General features: G+C 36.0%; 1 protein-coding gene and 1 long non-coding RNA gene across 3 annotated transcripts; both read left to right on the forward strand.

Annotated features, from left to right (window-relative positions):
- The first annotated feature begins 5,950 nt into the window (after positions 1-5,950).
- LOC100374232 (Golgi-associated plant pathogenesis-related protein 1-like) lies at positions 5,951-21,934 on the forward strand. Of its 2 annotated transcripts, none has more exons than XM_002735567.3 (6): positions 5,951-6,077; positions 19,033-19,189; positions 19,599-19,748; positions 20,586-20,813; positions 21,069-21,146; positions 21,546-21,934. In XM_002735567.3, the coding sequence occupies exons 2-6, from the start codon at positions 19,039-19,041 to the stop codon at positions 21,698-21,700; spliced, it is 762 nt and encodes a 253-aa protein (XP_002735613.1). In that variant the 5' UTR covers positions 5,951-6,077; positions 19,033-19,038; the 3' UTR covers positions 21,701-21,934. The 2 variants fall into 2 exon arrangements, with proteins under 2 accessions (XP_002735613.1, XP_006817595.1); XM_006817532.3 differs by lacking the exon at positions 5,951-6,077 and adding an exon at positions 11,962-12,096.
- Positions 7,581-10,032, forward strand: LOC146750316 (uncharacterized). Its single transcript, XR_014929069.1, has 2 exons — positions 7,581-7,710; positions 9,899-10,032. It is a non-coding gene; the product is annotated as an uncharacterized LOC146750316 (long non-coding RNA).
- Positions 21,935-23,532: the final 1,598 nt, after the last annotated feature.

Genomic DNA, 23,532 nt, shown 5'->3' on the forward strand with positions numbered 1-23,532 from the left:
ATAAAATTACCAAATATTGTTCTATCCACAATTGCACGGACAAAGTCGCCCTACACAAGCCTGATGTCACATGAAATGTGAAGTTAAAACTGCAGGTCGAGTAGTCGCCGTTTTCGTTGGGATCAGAAACGTGATGGGAATCGTGGAAAAATTAGACACAACAAATACTATTATGGGAATTGGCAAATAAAATCACCAAATGCCGATAAAAGGTCGCTTGACAAGACTGAATTTCTACAGATGGCGCCATCTGGAGACCTGGACGCAACCGTCACTCTGTGGCAATTTTTTTTCTGTACTTGCACGTGATCTAGTGAGAAATCTTGGGTTTCACATTGATAGTTTTGCTTTCTTATGCATCAAGTAGTATTGCCCGTATTATAAATGTTTTACATCCTAGTAGTACTGAGCAGTTAATTCACGCTTTTATAACCTTTAGATTGGATTAATGTAATAGTCTATATATCCATCTTCCTGATTATCTGATTGCCCGCCTTTAACGTATTCAAAATTCTGCAGCTCGATTGGCTACCCTTTCACGTGACATGAACACTCCTGTTCTTCAAAATCTTACCTGTTACCTGTTTCCTGACGTATTGATTATAAGGTTTTAATGCTTGTATAGAAGATTTTACACAATAAAGCTCTATTTTATCTATCTGACCTCATTACTATTCCAGTTCCAGTTAGGCAAACTCGTCTTTCGTCCACTATAAGGTCATTTGAACCCCGTTTAAACAACGGAAAGAGGGCATTTTCGGTTGCTGCACGCAAGCTCTGGACGCACTTCCCAGAACTCTTCGTCTTGCACCTACTTTGCATCTGCTTTCAATTCTCAACTAAAAACTCATCTTTACCATATAGCTTGCCATAGTACATCAGTAAAATGATGTGTTTTTATCTGGTTTTAATGTACTAGTAATCCTATTTTATCTAAATAATGTATTTTTATAACTATTTATTATGTAAAGCGCATGGAGATTATATGTTTTATGTAATGCTCTATATAAGAATTAATAATAATAATAATAATAATAATAATAATAATAATAATAATAATAATTAAGTTATTTAAACATAAGGGTCGTCGCCGGCGCATTCACAGGAATTGAGTCCTAAGCTATAATAACAAATCACGCTAAAACGCAAAGGTTCATGGGATACACTTGTCTACAAATAGCCGTCTGCTGTGACAATGGTCCACAAATTGGCACTTGTGACACAGGAAATCTTTTAATAAAAATAAAAGTCGAACAGAAAACGGCTTCAAACTAACTAACTAACTAACGCATGCACGAATTGTTATTGGTGTCTTATAGCAGCGTGAGTTGCATTTAGTGGCAAGCCTCAGCTTTGTTTTATCAGCAGTAATCATGTTATGTAGTTTAATAATATGCTGTATTGACTATTCCCAGTAGTATGCAGAACGCAAATAGCGAGTAATTCTGTTGTTCACAAAATTGAAAAGGAGCGACATTTTCAAGTCACCGGAATCGCGTTTAGAGTTTGTTTTTTAAAACCATGGTTACCTTATTTTTTCAAGTTTTGAGAAACCAAGCACGGACTGGGACCAACAAACGGCCCTGGAATTTGACTGACTTTGCCAACAATAATTACACTGAACAGTCATTCTGAATGTTGGCTACTAAAGATTAGAACAATTAGTGGTGAGACTCGACGGCCGTAGACCGTCTGTATAAACGCACAGATTATCAGTCCGCCCCTGATGGTGAGAGTCCTTCTCCCCGGATATTTTCAAAGGCTAAGCTTAAACAATTTTAGGAAAGTAAATATGATTGTCACTTATGTTAAATATTTAGATACTAAATGATTTTCACTTTTTATTTTAGGTTACCATACTTGGTAATCAGTTTTTGTGTATATTTGTAGTAATTTTATTTTAACCCTTTGGCATTGTAATTAAGGGTTATGGTAACATATTTAATTACAATGCTTGAGGACCAAAGAGGTGTATGTATGTATGTGAACTTGTAGTGTGACCATCCGAACATTAGCAAAAACAACACCTGTGAGCGATTTGTTCGTGACATTGGTATGTAAAAGATATCTGAATGGCTTTGAACGAACGTTAATTTCTGGCATGCGAGTCGCACACTTGATTATCACTCAAAGATGTGACAACATTGACGTCAGAAACGTGTCGGTACTATATACGGCTACGCACGTGGATAGGCACCAGCAATTAATAATATATTGACTTTTTTAAACAAAAGTGATTGGCGATTTATCAGTATTTGTTTAAATGATGCGTCTCCGATGAGCGATTAGAAAATGTGTAGTGCAAAAAAAATAAATAAACTTCGCCTTGTGACGGGTAATGCCTGTATAGCGCCACCAAAGGTGGAGCGGGACAGAATGCTAGATTCAAGTTATCAATGTCTTTCACAAGGCGCGTTTCAGTCCGTCATTATAGACGATAGTTTGCTGTAGTTCAGAAAATAACACAATTGAACATGTATAAATAGGTGTCAACTTAGCATTAGTGTAAATCATCTAAATATTATATAATCAAGTATTTAATAATAATGGTGAATATAATGAATATTATCTCCGATATATCGATATGACTATCAATATTATATTCTTCTATTGATGCGATTATCACATAATTATAGATGACATTACGCCATTAGTGATAGTTTACTCCTTGGATTCAAATACACCCCAAAAGTGACCACACAAATCAGGACACGTATGCCGGTAAAACAATTGGCATGACTGTACATCCAAATAGTTTTCTTGAATTATGAATTTTAGAAGGTGCGTAAATTCTTTAACAAAGAAAGTGTGTTTATCCATATGTTTGAATATTGAGTCTCCGAGAAGCAATTACAAAATGTGTAGAGCATTTTATACCCATTTTATATAAAAATATTTTAAATACATAAATAAATGTTTCCCTCTGTTTGCCTTCGTCTGGATTATAATATAATTAGAGGCTTTATGTTTGACTGCTACCTATATATAAATGCTAAATTGTGAGAGTGTTTCACTGCAGCGAAACATCGTCTATAGCGGCGGGTTCTAACACGCCTTGGGGGTTTTGTACAAATAATCAGCCAATCACCATTCGTAGCCACTGATTTTATTACTTATTTTTTTTCAGGTGAGCTCCGTTTGAGGGCGTTCATCACCTGGATCAAAGATGAGACAAACATATGATTCTTTGTTTACTACTTAGTACTTGTGTACTTGTGTGTGTTTTTCAATTCTAATGTTGCTTCTCCAGTGATTTATCTGGGTGCAGTCCCACTACAGTCTTGTTTACCTCAGTTTTGCCAGAGTTTGAACTGGCCAACATGTGCGATTTTTTCATATGGTGAATTACTGTCATGTTAATTTCCCATTTTCGAGCCATGTTGCCGACTTTGTTTATCATTTCTCTATAACAATTATATGTTTACGATGTCATCCATGGAAAACCTGTAAGTTGTATGAGTAATTATTTTAGCTGATCAGGCGGAACTGCTCGTCAATACGTTGATGATGGTTTATGGATTCATCGCTTGGTGGCGCTGTACAAATTCCGACACAGTTTTTACACAATATAACAAATGTACCACATAATATGGTTACGCATACACAATATAACAAATGTACCACATAATATGGTTACGCATACACAATATAACAAATGTACCACATAATATGGTTACGCATACACAATATAACAAATGTACCACATAATATGGTTACGCATACACAATATAACAAATGTACCACATAATATGGTTACGCATACACAATATAACAAATGCACCACATAATATGGTTACGCATACACAATATAACAAATGTACCACATAATATGGTTACGCATACACAATATAACAAATGCACCACATAATATGGTTACGCATACACAATATAACAAATGTACCACATAATATGGTTACGCATACACAATATAACAAATGCACCACATAATATGGTTACGCATACACAATATAACAAATGTACCACATAATATGGTTACGCATACACAATATAACAAATGTACCACATAATATGGTTACGCATACACAATATAACAAATGCACCACATAATATGGTTACGCATACACAATATAACAAATGTACCACATAATATGGTTACGCATACACAATATAACAAATGCACCACATAATATGGTTACGCATACACAATATAACAAATGTACCACATAATATGGTTACGCATACACAATATAACAAATGCACCACATAATATGGTTACGCATACACAATATAACAAATGTACCACATAATATGGTTACGCATACACAATATAACAAATGTACCACATAATATGGTTACGCATACACAATATAACAAATGTACCACATAATATGGTTACGCATACACAATATAACAAATGTACCACATAATATGGTTACGCATACACAATATAACAAATGTACCACATGATATGGTTACGCATACACAATATAACAAATGTACCACATAATATGGTTACGCATACACAATATAACAAATGCACCACATAATATGGTTACGCATACACAATATAACAAATGTACCACATAATATGGTTACGCATACACAATATAACAAATGCACCACATAATATGGTTACGCATACACAATATAACAAATGTACCACATAATATGGTTACGCATACACAATATAACAAATGTACCACATAATATGATATTGTACGATAGCTGTGGCTTTTGATATCATGGCGTTGATGATGGTTTATAGATTGTTCGCTGGATGGCGCTGTACAAATATCTACGGAGTGTTATTTGAGCCAGTGCCGCATCCCACTGAAGTAAATATGCACACTAAAATGTCTCTGCTAGTAAAACAGCCGATAAAGCACAAAATCCGGGTCGAACTCTTGAAATAACATGAGCGGAATACACGCAATACATAATAAACCACGTCATATTTGGCATGTATGTACCAAATACAACTTGAACACAACACAACATGATTAGATTTACTAACATTCTCTCAATAATTGTCTAAGCCATCAACATCGTATTTATTTTAAATCGTAGTAAACGTATGTACATTCTTAATTGCATGATGTTTGTATTAATATTGAGAACTATTTAATTTGTTCATGCTGTTCACAAGTAAATAAGTTGTTAGAAAGAATCCATTCTCAGCAACAGGTTATCACTGAATACATTAAATACGGCGTGGTTTCATGGTTTCATCATCAGCGCCAAAACATGTTGATTTCATAACCCTCAACGCCATTGATCAAAGATATTCTCGTTAACTTCACGATCTTCATATCATCAGCATCCACAGAAAGCGCCGTTGATTTCATCATGATGACCACATTTCTATTTGCGCACATGAGTTGTTATTTCCACTTGAACTCATACAATGCAATGCGTTATTTGATACAATTGTAAACATTTACATAATTGTCTGATAGGTTAACATAATCTATCCGCAAAATCGTATTTCAATCATTTTTCTTCTATATTACAGACAGTTTGGTGGCTGCCTGTTTCCTCATCAATGCTAAGACCACCCACCTGTGATGTAAATAATGTAGGGTGTGACTCAGGCCCTGTAAGTCTAACACAGTTAACAGTGACAGGCTGAGGTATTTATGAATAGAATTGAACAGAGATTGCAATTTTTATAATGTTATCAATATAACTGAATTTAGCGATATCCCGAACAAATCGACGTAAAATGTGCTACGGGTTGTAATTATCTCATCTATTTTATTGTTTTAACACAACAATGCCTCAAGAGAAAATAGTAATGTTAACAGAATATATCTGTTGTTTGCATGTGGCCGTATTGCGATCACACTGAGGATCAGCTATTTACGTATTAATTCGTCAGTGAACTCCATCCATATTATTCCGTCAATATACCACGGGAATAATACCCCCGGTAATGATGGTGCTTAAGATAATTTACCATTTTAACCATCCAGGTCCTGAAAAATACAGCGCCAGTGATACGGGGGCGTTCAAACATTGCAGTGTGTCATAGTTTCACATTCATTACCACTACCAGTATATATTTAGGAGTGTGCTGAGAGTACTACTTTGATCAACTTATATCGTGTCTGAAACAGGTAATGTAATCACCGACGTAATGTTTCTAATTGTGTTGTATAGTCAGCGCTTCGTGACACTCCTTACATGTAGTGTCACATTTGTATTCAACACTGGATAACTCTTGAAGTTTTCCCATATCAGGATAGGTCTACTTTCCATTGTGTACGTTATGTTGCTTTGTTATACGTCACACCCGTGTGCATGGTGAAAGAAACTTGAAGGATTCATTCAGACCATTAACGAATCTGTCCGAGATTGTCAGTATTATGTGAAGCAGTACACTCAATAGTCAAATGCTATTGAATAATTAGTTGAAATCACATAAATGTGAACGACTTAGTTGGTCCAACAGACAGTGTTGGATTATGGCGGCCTTGTTTCCGCTGACTCAGGAAGTCGGGTTATTTGGTTTCTGACCCCGTAGCCAGCCAGACCTTGCGGCTCATTGACTGTTAGGTCGGCAATTAGGACGTAATTATCATGCATATCACACGTGTAATAGTGCCCCATTGCGGCTTGTTTGATTTTAATAGGCAATCCATGTCGTAGCAGACTTATTTCCCACAGTCGGGTTTGTTTGGTAATGACGTTAGTATGTTTATTATGTTGTATACATGCAGTAAATGAGTGAATGGGAGCTAAAACACCCCTGTTAGAATACAATGGTATGTCCCAATCAATCAATTACAGACAGTTGTTTAAAATTTCCACATTCAGTGTTGTCATTTGTTTACGTGCTGTCACAGGAATGTGTAAACTTACAGTAATTTACAACTTGGTAGAAATTGGAACGTTGTCGCACCTGTATGTCAATCCCGTCCTAGGTATCGTTATGTGACGGCCCCCTGAATATAAAGTATATACAGGTTAAATAAATTAAACAACCCTGCAATGCGCAAAACAGTATTAGTTTACAGTATCACGGTGTCCCTCGTTATTGACACGCAGCTTTCCTCATACGAATTTAGCCTAGGTGGTTATTGCATTTTGGACGGGAAAAGCGCGCGTGTATGTGTAGTAAATACGTTTTCATCTATGCTATGGACAAAGAGAGTCATTGCTCGAAACGTCTAGCTGTTTTGAATAGTTACTCAGGACAACCATCGTTTAGCTTCATGGGACAACGATTACCAACTATTATCCACTATATATCGTGTATGTGTGTGGCGACAATCCAAACCCAGCATTACATCATCTCATAACGGCCTTGTAGCGATTGTTCAGATTAGCCATCGATGCACATATAAATCATGCTAGACGCAATGATCCCGGGACCCGCCGTAGGCGGCAGTATTTTCATTCGAGGTCAATTTTGGATCACCAGGTCATTCCTAAACGCGTAACTAGGACTGAGTCGAGAATCAATTTTGGGTGCCAGAAATCATCCAAAGACGTTTATTTGGGTATAATTTGCGCTGTCAAGACAAAGTTCAGGCTAATAAAATATGATTGACGACGTTTTCCCATGAGAAAAAAGTGAATTATTTGTTGAAAAAGGCGGAGAAAAATTGATACGCAGAAATTGTGACGTTGACTCTACGCATGCAATGCAGCGTCATGGAAATTGTCTACAGTACACGTACACGCATCTTTCGATGACGTGATTATTTTGCCAGCCTGCTTAGGACGCCGTACAGACATTGTACTAAGGTAAGAGCCTTTGCCCTTTTCCACAAATTTTAATATATTTAATATATTCTTAACAATTGCTTTACCTCTAAAACTCTGCACACCATGCTATGATCATTCAGTGTTTGTACTAAACGACTCATCGCTTAGCAAAGGCAATTTTCAGGATTTATTGGCACATGATGTCATGAATCAGAGAAACTAATGACCAAAAATAAATATTGCATCGTATATAAATGATGACAGCGATTTACTAGGCCTATGGCCTGTGAACTCGTATGATGTGTGTGCACGGTGCGACTAGTAACAATTACCTAACCTACCGGTTCTTCACGGCCACAGTTGTCGCGATGCATCTCAATAAAATAGCATCTAAAACCAATTAAGGCCGATATGTGTAAATACTTGTACATTAATGCAAGAAGCAATAACGACATGCAAGAATGGCATTGGCAAAATGATAACCTCGGATGTAGCCATGTCTAGGGGCATGGATATGATTTATAGTCTTTGCCCATTAATGTAATGTTATAATGTATATGAAGTATGTGATCATGATTAATCTTCATGATCATTTGTGACCACACCATTGATTATTCGGCATAGGCTACCACACACTATAATATTGAGCAGAAAGTCATGCAAGAAATTGCATTTGATTCACCACATTGGCATGGCTGGCTGTATTCATTCTTACTTTTTCATGATCATTGTTTGGTTCACTACAAGTTTCTTGTGATTTAGGCGGATTTTTGTCACATGCAAGAAACAGCAAAGGCTGCAATGTGTACATCAGGGGGCTTTTATCATGCTTGTGATGTTGCTACTGTAGATAAATGGCCACAGCAGGAATGTACATAACTGTCATTTATTAGGCAGAAACTGATAGGGGCCAATTCCTTGTGCTCACTACACACACATGTACATCAGTGAAGGTTTTTCTGTTGCCAGCTGCCATTTTTGAAATGGTGCCACCGATCAACAGTTCATGCCACTCATCTCAACCTTAAACAATGACATGTGTTGTCATTTGTTATTAATTTTATTACTATGGAAATGAGTTACCTTTTTCTAAAATAAACAAAATTTGATAGTAATATCATCATGTATAAAAAAAAATTGTTTAAAATGATTGTATTTGATATAGACTGAACATGTTGCGGAAAAAATAAATCTAAAATAATAAAATCCCAGCCTAACTACCCAATAGTTTTTACCCTAATACTGGAAACAACAAATTTGTTTTTCATTGGCCTCATAATGGTTTGAGATCTTTTTAACATGATCCACATAAATAATGAGGGATGAACTGGGATTCTGTACAAACAGGTCCATGCATTTACATTCTATGTTTCTGGTTTGATGTTGACTCATTTACAGCCCTGTCATTGTGATACAAGAAGTTTACTCCTTATAGCATGTGTGTGGGCTGTCTTATGCAAACCAACAATGCTGTTTTTGCACATGGTCAATTCACTCTGGTTATATGTCAGTTGACACATTACCATTGCCATGTGATAAATTCATTACTTTTACCGGTTCTATCAGTCTGATGGAATTGATATCATCATTGATAACTCTATGAAGTACAATTACATTCCATATACGGTAGTCTCTTTGCACCTACTTTATTTCTTATTCATTCTGAATGGACAGTTGGAAGAACATACAATAGCCTAAAAGTAAGGGGGTATATTTGTACAACACCCTGTAACTTTGCATGATATGGGTCTATAATACTGTCTTGTAAACAGTTAACTACTGGTTTTGTACAGTTTATTGTTGCTACACATATACTTATTGAAAACAACAAGATATAGTATTTTCGGCAATATGACTACTACCAAATTGGTCAGTGGTGATACCTATCATTTGGGTCTTCCGTCGACACTTATCTGCTTTTGCACCATGAGTCGTTCCATGCACATCATACCAGATTTAATCATGACACTCTACACTAATTTACCTCATTATAATGTGCATAACCTGTGTTTTCATTGAGAGGATGCTTGAATGCACGGTAGTGCTTTCAGCATCCTCTCACTAGTTATTTACAATGTGCCTCAAGATTTAATTTATGGAAAGTCCAATCATATCCAAAGCATTTCAACAATGTTCTTCCTATTGAACATTCCTCTACTCAACACCTTACTCAAATCATTCATTACAATATATAATCCTTACCACTTGTTTTATTATTTTCTTCCAGGCGAGATAATTCAACCATCACCTGTATCTCCTATTGGTTCAACTTTTTACTTTATTCTTACTCGAATTTTTTTGTAAACTTGTTGTATATTGATGGTTAAGATAAAAAATAAAAAAAAATATGTTTTCCTTGTTCATTACAGACGTTTATTTTATTCACGCTATTTTTACATGGTTGTCTTCCAACTAGTCATGCTGAGTGATGTCTAATAGCAGCTGGCCAAATTACAATCGAGTGGTGGGTGGGTCACAGTCAAGTACAAATAAGCCATTCACTGCCAAAGAACAAATATAATCATTCTTTCCGATCAAGTACTTTAACCCTCTTGATTCAAATGACATAACCAAAAGACGTAAGACATCACCTACTTCCTATAACACACAACACCATATTCACATAATTGTTCATACATTACATGTATACATTGTCACAGCAAAATCAATTACATAAATTTACCAACAGCTCCAGCAAATCATCTGCCCATATTAACTATAGCCTCTTTTGTAATCCCTCTAATACTTATATTTTGTGTTTCAATTACATAATGTTAGTCCAAAAATGTCAGCTTCTATTATTTGAACACAATCCTATTATCAAGGTCACGTTTGTATTGCGCTGGTCCCGCTAACTCTGGGTCAATGACCTCTTAGATCAAAGCTGGTATTGTATCATGGAATTATATCAACACTTCAGTGCATTGATTGCGTAATGTTCAAAACTTAAACAATAAACTTCTTCACATCGCTATCTTTTTTATAAATCCACATTATTTTTTATTGAAAAAAAAATGTTGCTAACCCGGATTTAGCGACAAATGCATATATGTAATGAATGTTTCATGTGTTCTCAAATGTCACTTTACCGCAAAGACTGAAAAAGTGAATTGTATCTTATTACATTAGATGTCCACATCAGTGTGGGATAATTCTCAGAAACGCGGACGCGAAAGCTTGTTTCACGCTACCCAGTCTTTCTCTCACCCGCGCCACTTCCGTATCCTGACTAAACGTCACCCACTATCAACTCTGACTGCCGGGTTCTACTACATTTATAGTACCGTAAAAACTGTAAATGGCATGGGACTAAAAGTTTAATATGTGCCTGTAATAGCTGAACACAGACCCTTTTCATGCTGCCAATTTGATTTTCACTCATTTGTCGATTCAAGTGAGGCTTCGCAAAGTCCCGTCATTTGAAATTATGCGATGATGATCCCATTACACAGATCGGTCTTACTTTACCGGGACGGTCCGTTATTGGTTATCATGAGTATACTGTTCCTTTGTGTAATGTACATGTCTCGTTACGAGTATATCGTAAGCATCGGCCATCCAAAAGTTCAAAGTGGCGTACTTCCATGTACATACCATGAGTGGTATAATAAAGTATACACAAAAAAGAAATATGGTAATATTTATGATCACATTAAATAATGATTACAGACTAAAATATACTAAGTATAATGAAATGTTCGAAATTTCAAAATTACATACGACTAGATTACGATGTATTACAAACGTGGGAAATGTATTGAGTATTTTAAAAGCGATGGAATGTATATTAATTTGAAACAATTATGTCAAATGATGTACACAAGTACAAATAATAAGAATATATTTATTAATTGCATTTTATAGTACACAGGAAAATTTGTCGAGATATTCACCGTAATATACCCGACCCCATAGAGTTCCCCCTAGCTCATACTGTGCCTTTTCCCGTACACACTACCTCGCTTTTGCCTCACCGCGATACCACGCCTGTATCCCATCCGCGCTACCCTTTCCAACCAACGCTGCCGGACATCTATCCCGCCATGGACGTACTGATCCCATAAACGTCACCTCGTCTTTGTCGGTTCACACATGGAGGTACCTCCATGTTCCCACACAAGCTACTTCACATTTGTCCCTTCTTCTCTTTAACTTTAAGCGTGTTCGAGTAGTGTAAAATTAGCATATTATGTAACCGCCGAACTATTTCTGGAACGTGCCTACATATGTAAGTGATCACACCACATGCTGTTATAAAAATAGCTATCAGCTGCCGACACTCTGCTGAACTGATCGCAACGTGTGGTAGTAGACACTCCGTGCTGAACTGCAGTGGTTGCAACGTTCCGTGGTAGACAGTCTGCTCAGTATTGAAACTAGTGGTCGCAAAGTGTTGAGGTAGACGGTGTTAGAAACATCGGCGATGTGAGTAATTTTAAGACATTGATGGCATACCATATCACGGCATGAATGTGACATGACTAATATGTATAATGTAACTTCGCTCTCGGCTCTCTCACCAAACTTTCACTTTCGGCTAATTTGTGGGTATATTTGTCATGGGATGGAGGTTGTCTGACGCTCCAGTCATAACTGTTCGAGATCCGTAGAAAAAATATTTACTGAAAAATATTCGATTATCTGCCATTGCTTATGCCCTTCTAATGTTACATATGTGTCTATAGTACGCATAAGCCCCATGCTGTGCTTAATACGTGGGCGTCTATATACCACCGTGAACTCAGACTAGTCATACAAAACAAGGGTGAATTATAACATTGTAACAGTATAACACGAGATCTCAGGGAAATATTTTTACATTTATTTATAACATATTTATAACATACTAAAATGTCAGATATTATTCTTAATCTGTTACAGTCTGTTACAGCGTGTACGCATCACGAAAATCACGAACATTGTTCAGTGAATATTTCTTTACAATTTTGGCTAGTCGTATCAGGCCCTGTAAGTCCACAACACGAATCGGACACGTGTATGCGGTTTAAATAATAAATATATGACGTACTATGAATGGACACACAGTTACAAAGTTATTGGTCACATGACTAAAAATGATATAAATACTGATACCGAGTTGTGTATATACATAATAATATTACTAAGGGTGTGTGTGTGTGTGCAATACTGTACAATACCGTATTTTAGTTGAAAACAATTTTCACTAAAAAGTCATTCTGGCTGTTTCGTTTATTTTGGAAGTTTATTTTCACTGAATTTTGACGAGTTTAATATAAAATATAGGAAAAGGGGTATTTTCACTGGATTTTATTTTTAGTGAAAATACCTAAAACAAATTCAAAGTGAAAATCAAATATTTTACAGTACTTTTATGTAAAACATAACCAGTGCTTCTCGACCAATCACAATGCTCAATTGCCGGACTTTATATATACATATGTATAGTTAAATAATTTTTCTCATAAATTGTCTTGGACTTCTATACTGTTTTAAATAAAACACAAAGGTCGGGTTTGAACTCGTAGTTCACACAACCGTTGTTCTGGCAGTCACGTTTCCATCTGCAACTCAATGTCGGTCACTGGTTTTATGGATAATTCTTGATAGATGATGAATATTTAGAAGTTAATCGTTATGCACTTGCTGTGTAGAAGGACCACGAATTCGTGCAAAATACATGACTAACTGGAGGCCTTCGAAAGTTTGAGCATTTCCGCATTTTATATCGGGTCGGACATTATATCCATGAGGAGTTTTTGTAGGTCGGACTTTATACTATATAAAATTTGGTATGGAATGAAAAAAATCGACCAATTAATTGGCACATGTGTCACAAATAGGGAATCACAGAATTTCACTTGTAACTTTCCATTGTGGTTGGAATCGGAGATGGCCACTCGGAAAAAGGTAAACGCAAATTTATTTATCATGGGATATCAAGCCCCGTGCATGTAAAGCGTCTACGAAAATGTGCGCGCGCATAAGAACATAATAATAACTTTGTCACAATAATATAATATGATATGATACGATAAAGGAAACACTGCAGCCCGACAAAGAACACACAATTGGTACAACGCCATCTCCTTCACGGGTTAATTCATAACTTCCTGCAACGCCAGTGTAACAGCAATATATACTTGTTCTATTTCATTGTTGATTTGTAAATTTGTATACTTGATATATTTTTAAAATGAAACATATAGCCGTTTACAATTTTACTGAAAGTCGTTTCTCAATTATTATTGTATTTATTCTACATTCCCGTCAGTTTCAAATGTTCTGTATATTGTAGAATACGCTATTTTCGTTGAAGGGATGGTCCAGTGCAAATAAAATCTACCAAATATACCCTTTCTCCATGTTTTACATTCAACTCATCAAAAATCGGTGAAAATAAATTCCATACAAAACACTTTTTTTCGGACATGCTGTTTTTAAAAATAATACCACTTTCTCTACGAAATTTATCATGCTCGTGGCTATCCCACGCCTATCCAAGTGCCCCTGAAAATAACATACTGAGCCAAACACAGGTCATGGTTTTACCGTGGTCAATTGTATGAAAATCGGATGTTTCATTCCTGAAACCTGAAACTACTGTATTGTATGATATTTCATAACACGGATCTGGTCACAAGTCTTCGACCGGCCAATGATACGAGTGTAGTAGATAAGTTACACATGTTAAGATTAATTTCACAATGAAATTAACTTTCATTTTTAATTTAAATCATAGGAAGTTGTGTTATTATTAATTAAGCATTACCCGTTTGTTTTAAATTATTTCAAGTCGTGCAAGTTTTATTCGGAACAACTGTAATGTGATTTCCCTCTATGTACATTTACCAAAGTTTAGATGAAAACACATGTGATGTATATATATATTGATTTAATGAAGTAAGGTGATACTTAGTGGAGATATTAACTAGAGACACGAGACGTGCTCCAAATATCAGTCATTTTTGCAGTTGAAAAATTAAGCAGTGGAAATGGCGGAGCAATCATGACACTGTTTCTAACGTGACTGGTATAGAAACAGAATAGTCGCTATAATTGAGTTTTCATCTATAATTAGTAGGTGGGTGGTCCATAATTGTACAGTTATATTTCAAGTTCAGGAATTGATGAATTAGACAATGTTTGGAGATGACTTTATTGACTCCTGATGAGACGTATATACAAATATACCAGATTGCATTCCATACATTTTGGCGGCAAGTAAATATTGGCCTTGTACACGATTGGCAAAACAAGAAACGAGCTGATTGGTCATTATGATTTAACGAGGCTGTCAATCATATCTCATTGGCCAAGGCAGAGTCGCGGTACCACAGCGGCAACAGACTGGTGTCAAGTCTAGCTTAGTTGTTCTGTAATCATAAACGATTTGTGTTCATAATGCAATTACATTATAGTTATGTGTTTATTTGAGCATCATTTGGTCGCATTCGATGACATTTTTTGTTTAAAGTAGTTTATTTTTTGAAATAATACGCTCTTCATACACTCCTCCCTCTAGTAATCGTAAAATTGGTGCTCCAATTCAGAATCATTTTTTCGTCAATGGTACAGTTATTCCTGACGACATTAAAATAAGATTGGATGTTGGAAACATTGATTTAATTGTAATCAGATTCTTGCTATAGTTCTAATACATGACTCTGTATTCCCTTATGACCACATGGCTATGAATCTTGTAAAACCACTAAAAGTATAGTAGCACAGTAATTTCCATTCTCGCAGACTAAAGATAAGTTGTTTGTGTTTGAGGTTCGTAATGTTGCTGTCTAAACACAAGACATGCATATTATTATATTTGTTCTGTGTTATTGGAATTCCGCCCATAATTGATAATAAGTCACCGTCACTCGAACATTTGTTCAATTCATCAACACTGTATGACTGACTGCAATATAGGCATTTTTCGAATAGTCTAATCAAAAATAAATGCGAGTTGAATTACTACCTAATTAAAACACATCCGTGACGTCACTCTATTACGCGGTAATATCAAAATGGGCTCTAAAAATCCAGTACTTCTTACTTGACTTTCAGAGTGCTGCTTCCCCCTCAATTTTACGAGATTTGTTGGTGGCAACACCTGGGACTTGAGTCAAGTCTCTTGCGAACATCCAACCATGGTTCAAGCAATACACGATCACTCAGCTGACTATAGTTAAACAGGGCGAGTGGGAAGGGCATGTAACACATGTCACGTGATTACACGTCACGTGTTTCTATTTCTGCTCATTACTCCATTTTTCTTCCACACACAAAATTACATAACACACTTATGCAGTAATGTTAATGCCAGACAATATAAAAATTTAAACCTCACTATATCGTGACATCGTTCATTTCCGCGACAGGGGTACGATTTAAAAATAAACACACACAAACTGAGACAAATCCTACATATATTAAAACTTAAATTAAGGTAGCGAGAAGGGTTTTGTGACGTTTTCGAATAAAACATTCTCTGTCTGTTGTCTTGTTCAGAACAGTAATTTAGCTTATATATTTCAAAAGACTAAGTATAGAGGTACAAGTTCGCACAAACTGGACAGTCATTGTTTACATAATTATCACGTGACATCAAAAATGGCGAACCTTGTAAAAATGACTAAGTCCACGATTGCGAGAGCACACTGCGGAATTTCCTGGTGAAATTTACGTCATGCATTGTCCGTAATCAAGTCCACTGAAATGTGTCAAAAGACCTATTATTCCAATTTCTATGCAGGTTTGTTTGTTTTTTCCCCAAATTAGTTCATACTTGGCACCTTTAATAGACTATTATTCTGTGACAAAGCATTTTCTTTAAAAACCCAGACAAATTTCACACCGTCATTATCTTTTGATCGATAACTGCGAGTATGAATGTCCTAGTCCGAACGCACTTGATTTGGCGGCGGTCCCAATCAATCAATCAATCAATCAATCAAAACTTCAACTCGAGAAAAACGCGAAAAACAGTTTTGGTTAATAAAATACTGTAGATTTGCTGCATTATTATAAATATACACTAAAAATGGTCAAACATATTAACTACTGATATCATAGAACTCATAAAGAGTGTCAGATAATGAATAATTTAAAGCTCGAGCGTGAAAAATAAAGAAAACTGTACACGCTGACAGTTTACAAACAAGCTAATCCTCCAAGTGTCTCTGATAAGAGATCTAATAAAACTGTTTTCATGGTGAAACAAAATGGCCAATGTTTGAAAAAAAATTGCTGTGTCAGAGCGCGACACTGAGTGGTAGATTTGTCTTTGCATCGTCTGTCAACGCAATTGCGTTAGAAAAAATTATATTAATAAAATAGAATATTGACTTGGAAAATAAAACGATTTGCGCAAAGTTTCAGTACCCATTTCGCACAACCTCCCGGCCGCTTCTGCTTTCCAGTCACATTTTTCTCTAGCTTTTGCGACCGCTCGACGGGACAATTTCCGCTTTATTTTCGACCGCGCAAACCCCGAAATATTACCGCCCTCCCGCTCGTTCAAGCGCATTTAAAATTCGGACTAACAGAAAATTTTCCGAGGTTCACGTTGTCTTATAATTGTCTTTCTGTTTTTTATGAATGTTGAACAGCTGACAAAAGTTCAAATACTTTTTGTTTAACTACTAGTATCTATAATTATTTGCACGCAATCTGACCATTTGACCTCGATTTGGCTGGGATTGACTATTTTATTTTAAACAATATTCTGACGTGAAATACAAAATGTATTTCAACACAAGTACGACATGGTTGTATGGGTTTTCTTTCCTGATTGTTGAGTCTTCGCAATGTGTTTTGTATAATTATTGTTGTTTTCCCCCGAGGCGAAGACAAGCTGAAGGACCATGAAGCTAAATGGCAGTTCCATGCATGGGCTGAGTGAAAGAAAATATTTCTAGGACTAAAATAAAACCTAATATTACACTCTTTGTGTATTTGTTAATTTTACATATGTTTGTCATGACAGTATGTTTGTAAATATCTAGAAAAATCTCGTCTTTCTTTAATAATTTCGATTGTTTGGAATGTCTGTCGACTGTGTCCCAATAATTTGTTTGGAATGTCGATCCCGTTGCTTTCCCCATACTGAGTTTAGGAAGGGCGTCGATCAACACAATCAGCCAAACTTGAGAATATAATTTAAATCCAGGTACGGTCTGTGAGGGCAGCAATAGGAAAAGACTGCTTGGGAGGTCAAAGAGAATAACACACACACACACACACACACATCCATCTTGGATCCATATAGGGGTAGTTTATTACTAAAACACTATGACCTAAGAAACCAGTGTTTTCACAAGGAATACTGTATGCAAATTTATGCGAACATGAACATGCTGACTTCGAAAACACTCGTAACACAAATATCTAAAAACTAAAGTCTAAATTAATGGACTAAAGTCCCCAAGATTCAAGACATTGTAGTGAGATTAATTGTTACGTAGAAGGTAATCTGGCTATGAATTGGTTCAATCACAGTCCCTCTATGATAGAGGGACTGTGGTTCATTGTTTGTCGCTTGAGAGGAAGGGATGGGTGCAGTTTTTGGGTTCCCAGTGGGTGCCACTGTGAAGTAAGGAGTAAAGCCGCTGTGCTTAACCAGGTTGGTGTAACCTTGATATAGCATACGGAATGTAATTTTGTTTTCCTGGTATGTGTATGGCATGCATATTAAAGTTGTGAGACACTTGGCTGTGATAAACTTTAGAATATAATAATAATGTTTTATTACCCCCCCCCCCAATAACAATACAGTGAATTGAACGAACAAAAGAAAGAAAGGTCTGAGTAGATGGGTAATCGGAACCGAAAAATCGCTTGAAGCTACTAGTAGTCTAATCTAGTTCAGGGCACTAAGACATATTATAGAATGCGCATTCGTTGATTAGTGCAAAACAATAGAACTGAACACGGGGTTTCTGGCTTTAGAATCTTCTCGGTTGTAGCGTTTATCTATTACTCACTAACTGGCACAGCCTGCCTCGATATGGTTCTTCAGTTTCAAAGCAAACTATGTATATCACTCATGAAGCGTGACACAAGATGGAAACGATGACGTAATCGCATAGAGTGACTTATGTATGCACACGAACACAATGACGTAAACACATTGAGTGAGATGGTCCTGTGTGGTTACGAACACAATGACGTGAACACGGTGAGTGTTATGGTTCTGTGTGGTTACGAATACAATGACGTAAACACAGTGAGTGTTATGGTCCTGTGTGGTTACGAACATGATGACGTAATGACATAGAGTGGCATGGTTCTATATGTGCTCATGACGTAATTATATTTACATGTATAATAGTTAAAACGTGTTGAAAGTGAAAGAACACAAAAATAATGCCACGTTTCTTGTTTTAGGTGAATATGGGCAAATCACAATCAAAGAGTAAAGAACGTAGCAGTGATGGGCGAACAGTAGTGTATTCTGAACGACGAGTGATTACAAAAACTACAACTACACGAACAGTAACCGGAAGTGATGGGCAAACCACTATAACAACAGAAACGCACCATAGTAAGTATTACTTTTGATCTGGCTTGAAATGTTATGCCGTACAGATATACTTAATCCATGAGTATTCGGCGGGCGAAAAGACGAGCAGTAGCAACCAACATTTATCGTTGAGGGCAGTATAGCAAAAATACAGAAAAACATCAGTAAATGAGGATGGATTAAAAATCACACGAGACACCATGATTTATCTGTCCTTGGATTGGCGCTGATTTCCAAGATAAAACAAAATTCCTAAAATATCTTTGAGCGAGCCTGTATACAATGCATGTATTTGGGCGTACACCCATATCCATAGAGATAGTTACGCTGACAACCGTATTCATATATAGTGGGGAGGGGGGTAGCATATTTTGTATTTAGGCATGCAAGCGCACTTTATGATTAACATAAATGTCATTATACACCATAGGTGGATCTGATAGACCATCTAGTGGGTTCAAACGTTTCTTTACAAAAAAAAGTGGTGACAGTAAACAATCCAAACAAAAGAAGAAAAAGAAGGATAAACGCGGTAAAGGCAAGTTTTCTGATGGCGAATCTGTAAAAGACGTCAAACCAGGTATGTTTGATTATGTATAGTCATGTTGTATATTCAAAATACTTTTATAGATCTGCAATCGTACACAAAGATACCTTCTCTCTTCTGTAAGAATATTCATATCTGGCAGACTAGTTATCTTTATTTTTAATGAATGTTTTTGGTCAAAAATGTTATTCTTGTCCGCTTCTTGGAAACCTCTAATCCAATTGCTTTGGTATTTGGAATATGTGTACCTTTATTGGATTAGGACCTATATTAGATTTGAATATTTTGTGACAATAACTTCTATTCTGTGATTTTAGTGAATATTTTTCCTTTATTTTGATGACTATTCTTTTGATTGAAGTGATACTCTATTAGATTAGTTCATTCTGTGACATTAGGGGGAACACTCTACTAATTCAGACATATCCTATAACCGGAGTTGATGAATCCAAAACTTATCGGTGATAAGATCTAAACTCAGGAGTAGCAATATTTAGATAGAATGTTTTGATGACGACCCTCTATAAAGACAGCGAAGACTGGGTGCTTTTGTAGCTGCAATATACTTGTCCATATACGTCTAAAACGTTCACCTTTCACTATATATTAGGATTCAGTTGACTGACACGTTATGTAGGTCAAAAGTTGCTGAAACCTATTTTTCCATTACCCGTGCTGTTGATTTAATAATTACTATAGACATGTCGACAACCATTTAACCTCTAATTCCTATTAAACATAACAGAGAACCGGACACGTCGCTTAACTGCATTATCTGCAACCCTCGGTGCTATATTCCCTATCAAGTACCACACTTTTGCTGACATACATCTTCTTTAAATGGCATCTTTGTTGTATTTGATTGTACAGATGCATCGTTTCTGAAGACTCTACGACAAGACTGCCTTAAAGCACATAACAAATTACGATCTAAACATAGGGCACCGTCCATGAAATTGGACAATGCTTTGAATAAACAAGCTCAAGACTGGGCTGAACAGATAGCGAAATCTGACCGCTTTGGACATCGTCCAAACAACAAATATGGAGAAAATATTTATTATGCGATGAACTCAAGAGGATTGGGAACGTTAACAGGTAATGGGTAATTAGCATTGGAATTGACACCTTACTTGTTGCAATGCATTTGTTGACATAAATATTTTTTAATTATTTTCCAGAATTCAAAATGACGTCAATATTATTTTGGGTTGCATAATACTAAGAACAATCTACAAATCGCTCCCACAGGGGGTAAAATCCGCCCTGTGATAATAATCTTACAAAACAGCGCGTCCATTGTGGTAATTTGTTCATGTACCTGTCTAACAGTTGTATAATTTTCACTGGCAGGCGAAGGTGTAGTACAGTCATGGTATGATGAGATCAAAAAATACAATTTTAAGAGTGGCGGTTTCAGTTCTGGTACAGGTAAGTGATAACTGTTTCTTACACTTGTTATGTTTCTTCCACAAAAAACAAAAATGACATCTGGGTATGTGGAGATTCATGGAAAGAAAAGTTTCTTAATATGTTTTCGACGGCATTCAATACATTTATATTTATGTACATGTTCGTGACAGTAAATTAATGTAGCTCCCAAGCCAAAGCAAAATGTTAATGTTCAAACTCATTTAAGCCAATTTTAAAAATATACAGCAAATTTGGACGTGAACTTTTATTTAGGTTTCAATATATTAAAACAAACTATACATAACAAATGTTTTGTAAAGATTGAATAGTCGTGTGTATAGAAGCACGTTCGGTTTCCATAGAGATAAGAATTTTGTTTTTGCTTCTCATCTATTCTTACCCATTGTTTTATGTTAGGTCACTTTACACAAGTTGTATGGAAGGCGTCAACTGGACTGGGTATCGGTTTCGCACCAAGTAAAAATAAAGCCAACACATGGTATGTGGTGGCTAATTACAACCCTGCCGGTAATGTACAAGGACAGTATCAGAAGAACGTATCAGCCAAGTAAATAACACAAAATTATGACGCATAAAACGATTGGATTATGGAGTATTACTGATCAACTATTTTGCACAAGGGTACTGGGATTATGGTCAGACAATGCACAAATGTTCTCAACTTTGTAGTAACGGTACGTTAGATCATTCACAGATAAACGATATGTGATCCCGTATTTTGTCACTTTTATTTAGATATTTAGCATCAAGTATTTAGATCAGAATAAAACGCCGGGTCTGTGTCATTCAATGTTTTATTTGATCGCACTTTGCACAATTACGAATGTTCGAGCGAAGACACTGCAGACCTATAGTATGGATGCTGATATATCTGGCCGTTGAAGACTTCTTAAAACTGCCGAGAGGGTTGATTTGTTTTTTGTGTGCAGCCTATAACAGTGCATATCTTCTGACTAATTTCTATCAACCTTTTGTTATATTAATATTTACATACTTTGTTTACTTATAATAGTCCATTAGCATTTCTTTTAGCGAACTGAGAAAAATAATATTAACATTTTAGAAAAAAAGAACGACATACAAAACTGCAGAATATGAAATATGTCACTTTCCTTTGTGTATTCATAACTACGCCATTAACGAGCTATTATCATATTTTGAAACGAAACAACAAACAAACATACAAATCAATTTAACCACATACACTAGACGCTAGTGTCTTTAATTAACGCATTTAATTTCATCAGGAAAGAATTTCAAGTATTAGTGCCATATTTACAAGTATTTGTACTTTGAAAATTAAACACATAATCAAATAAATAAAACTCTATTTTAAATGGTAACTGGCTTCAATAACTCAATTATTTTTTAAGCGTTTTGTACTAGTATATAGGAGTACAGCGCATTAAGTATAGCGTACGGATACCACATCCAGTACAGGACGATGCAATGATTTTATATAACAAGTCTCGTTCAGTCAAGCCACCTGATAATTTAGTAGTAATGCGGTCGTAGTAATTCCAGAAGTTGTGTCATGTGACCGCAGTGAATCTTCCTCTTCATATTGCGTACCTTGGTGCAAAAAATTTATATGGGTGAGCGATGTGTCTACCAATGCCAATCGGGGATTTCAGATGTGTGGTAATGGTCCGCCAACTAAGTGTTGAAAGAAATGATCATAATCAATCTAACTACTGTGTAACTTTCACTGCCTCTCATCATTTGAAACAAGGAAAACGATTGATTGTAACTGTGCTATGCGGAAACTGATTTATACATCCACGTCACCGAGACATCAGGACATTGCAAATTCAGACATATTATCCTAAATGAGCATTCCAACCCGGCTTTCCCCCGTTTTATATACTAGCAAGTAAACAAGATGGTGTGGGCTGTATCTTAGTGAGTATGTGCGGACATTTACTAAATATTCAAGAATACACATGAATCACCCTAAATCTAATCATAGAAGACGGATAATTGTACTATAATAATCTAAAACTTACTAGAGATCGGAGACTGTACGAAACAACACACTACGAACTAAGCCAGGGGAACCGAGTTTATCAAAGTGTTGATAAAATAATTAGTTATAGAAACTGTTGCTGAACTGAGTCTTATATTGAATATTGGTGATATAAGAGATTATGTTGTGCGAGTTCAGAAAATACACATTTGGCAACAAAGATTTGTTTTATTTATTGTTTTACTTATCGGAGTAGAACATGGCTTTAGCAATACCTCGAATCCTTCTAATGCTTTTATAAACAAAATACATAATTGAGTCTTAAGAATACCGCTCTCAATGGGCTAACGTTTGTATATATTGTCGTTGAGGAATTTGATATGGATATGTTTATTTCGGAAAAAAAACATTTTTCCA

The sequence above is a fragment of the Saccoglossus kowalevskii genome, chromosome 1, assembly GCF_978046115.1.
Source record: "Saccoglossus kowalevskii chromosome 1, keSacKowa6.1, whole genome shotgun sequence".
Taxonomy (NCBI): domain Eukaryota; kingdom Metazoa; phylum Hemichordata; class Enteropneusta; family Harrimaniidae; genus Saccoglossus; species Saccoglossus kowalevskii.

Excerpts from the sequence above, each read along its gene's own strand:
- LOC100374232 (XM_002735567.3), top strand. The coding sequence starts at position 19,039 with ATGGGCAAATCACAATCAAAGAGTAAAGAACGTAGCAGTGATGGGCGA. Across the intron at positions 19,190-19,598 it reads AACAACAGAAACGCACCATA|GTGGATCTGATAGACCATCT; the intron begins GTAAGTATTACT and ends TATACACCATAG. Across the intron at positions 20,814-21,068 it reads AGGATTGGGAACGTTAACAG|GCGAAGGTGTAGTACAGTCA; the intron begins GTAATGGGTAAT and ends TTTCACTGGCAG.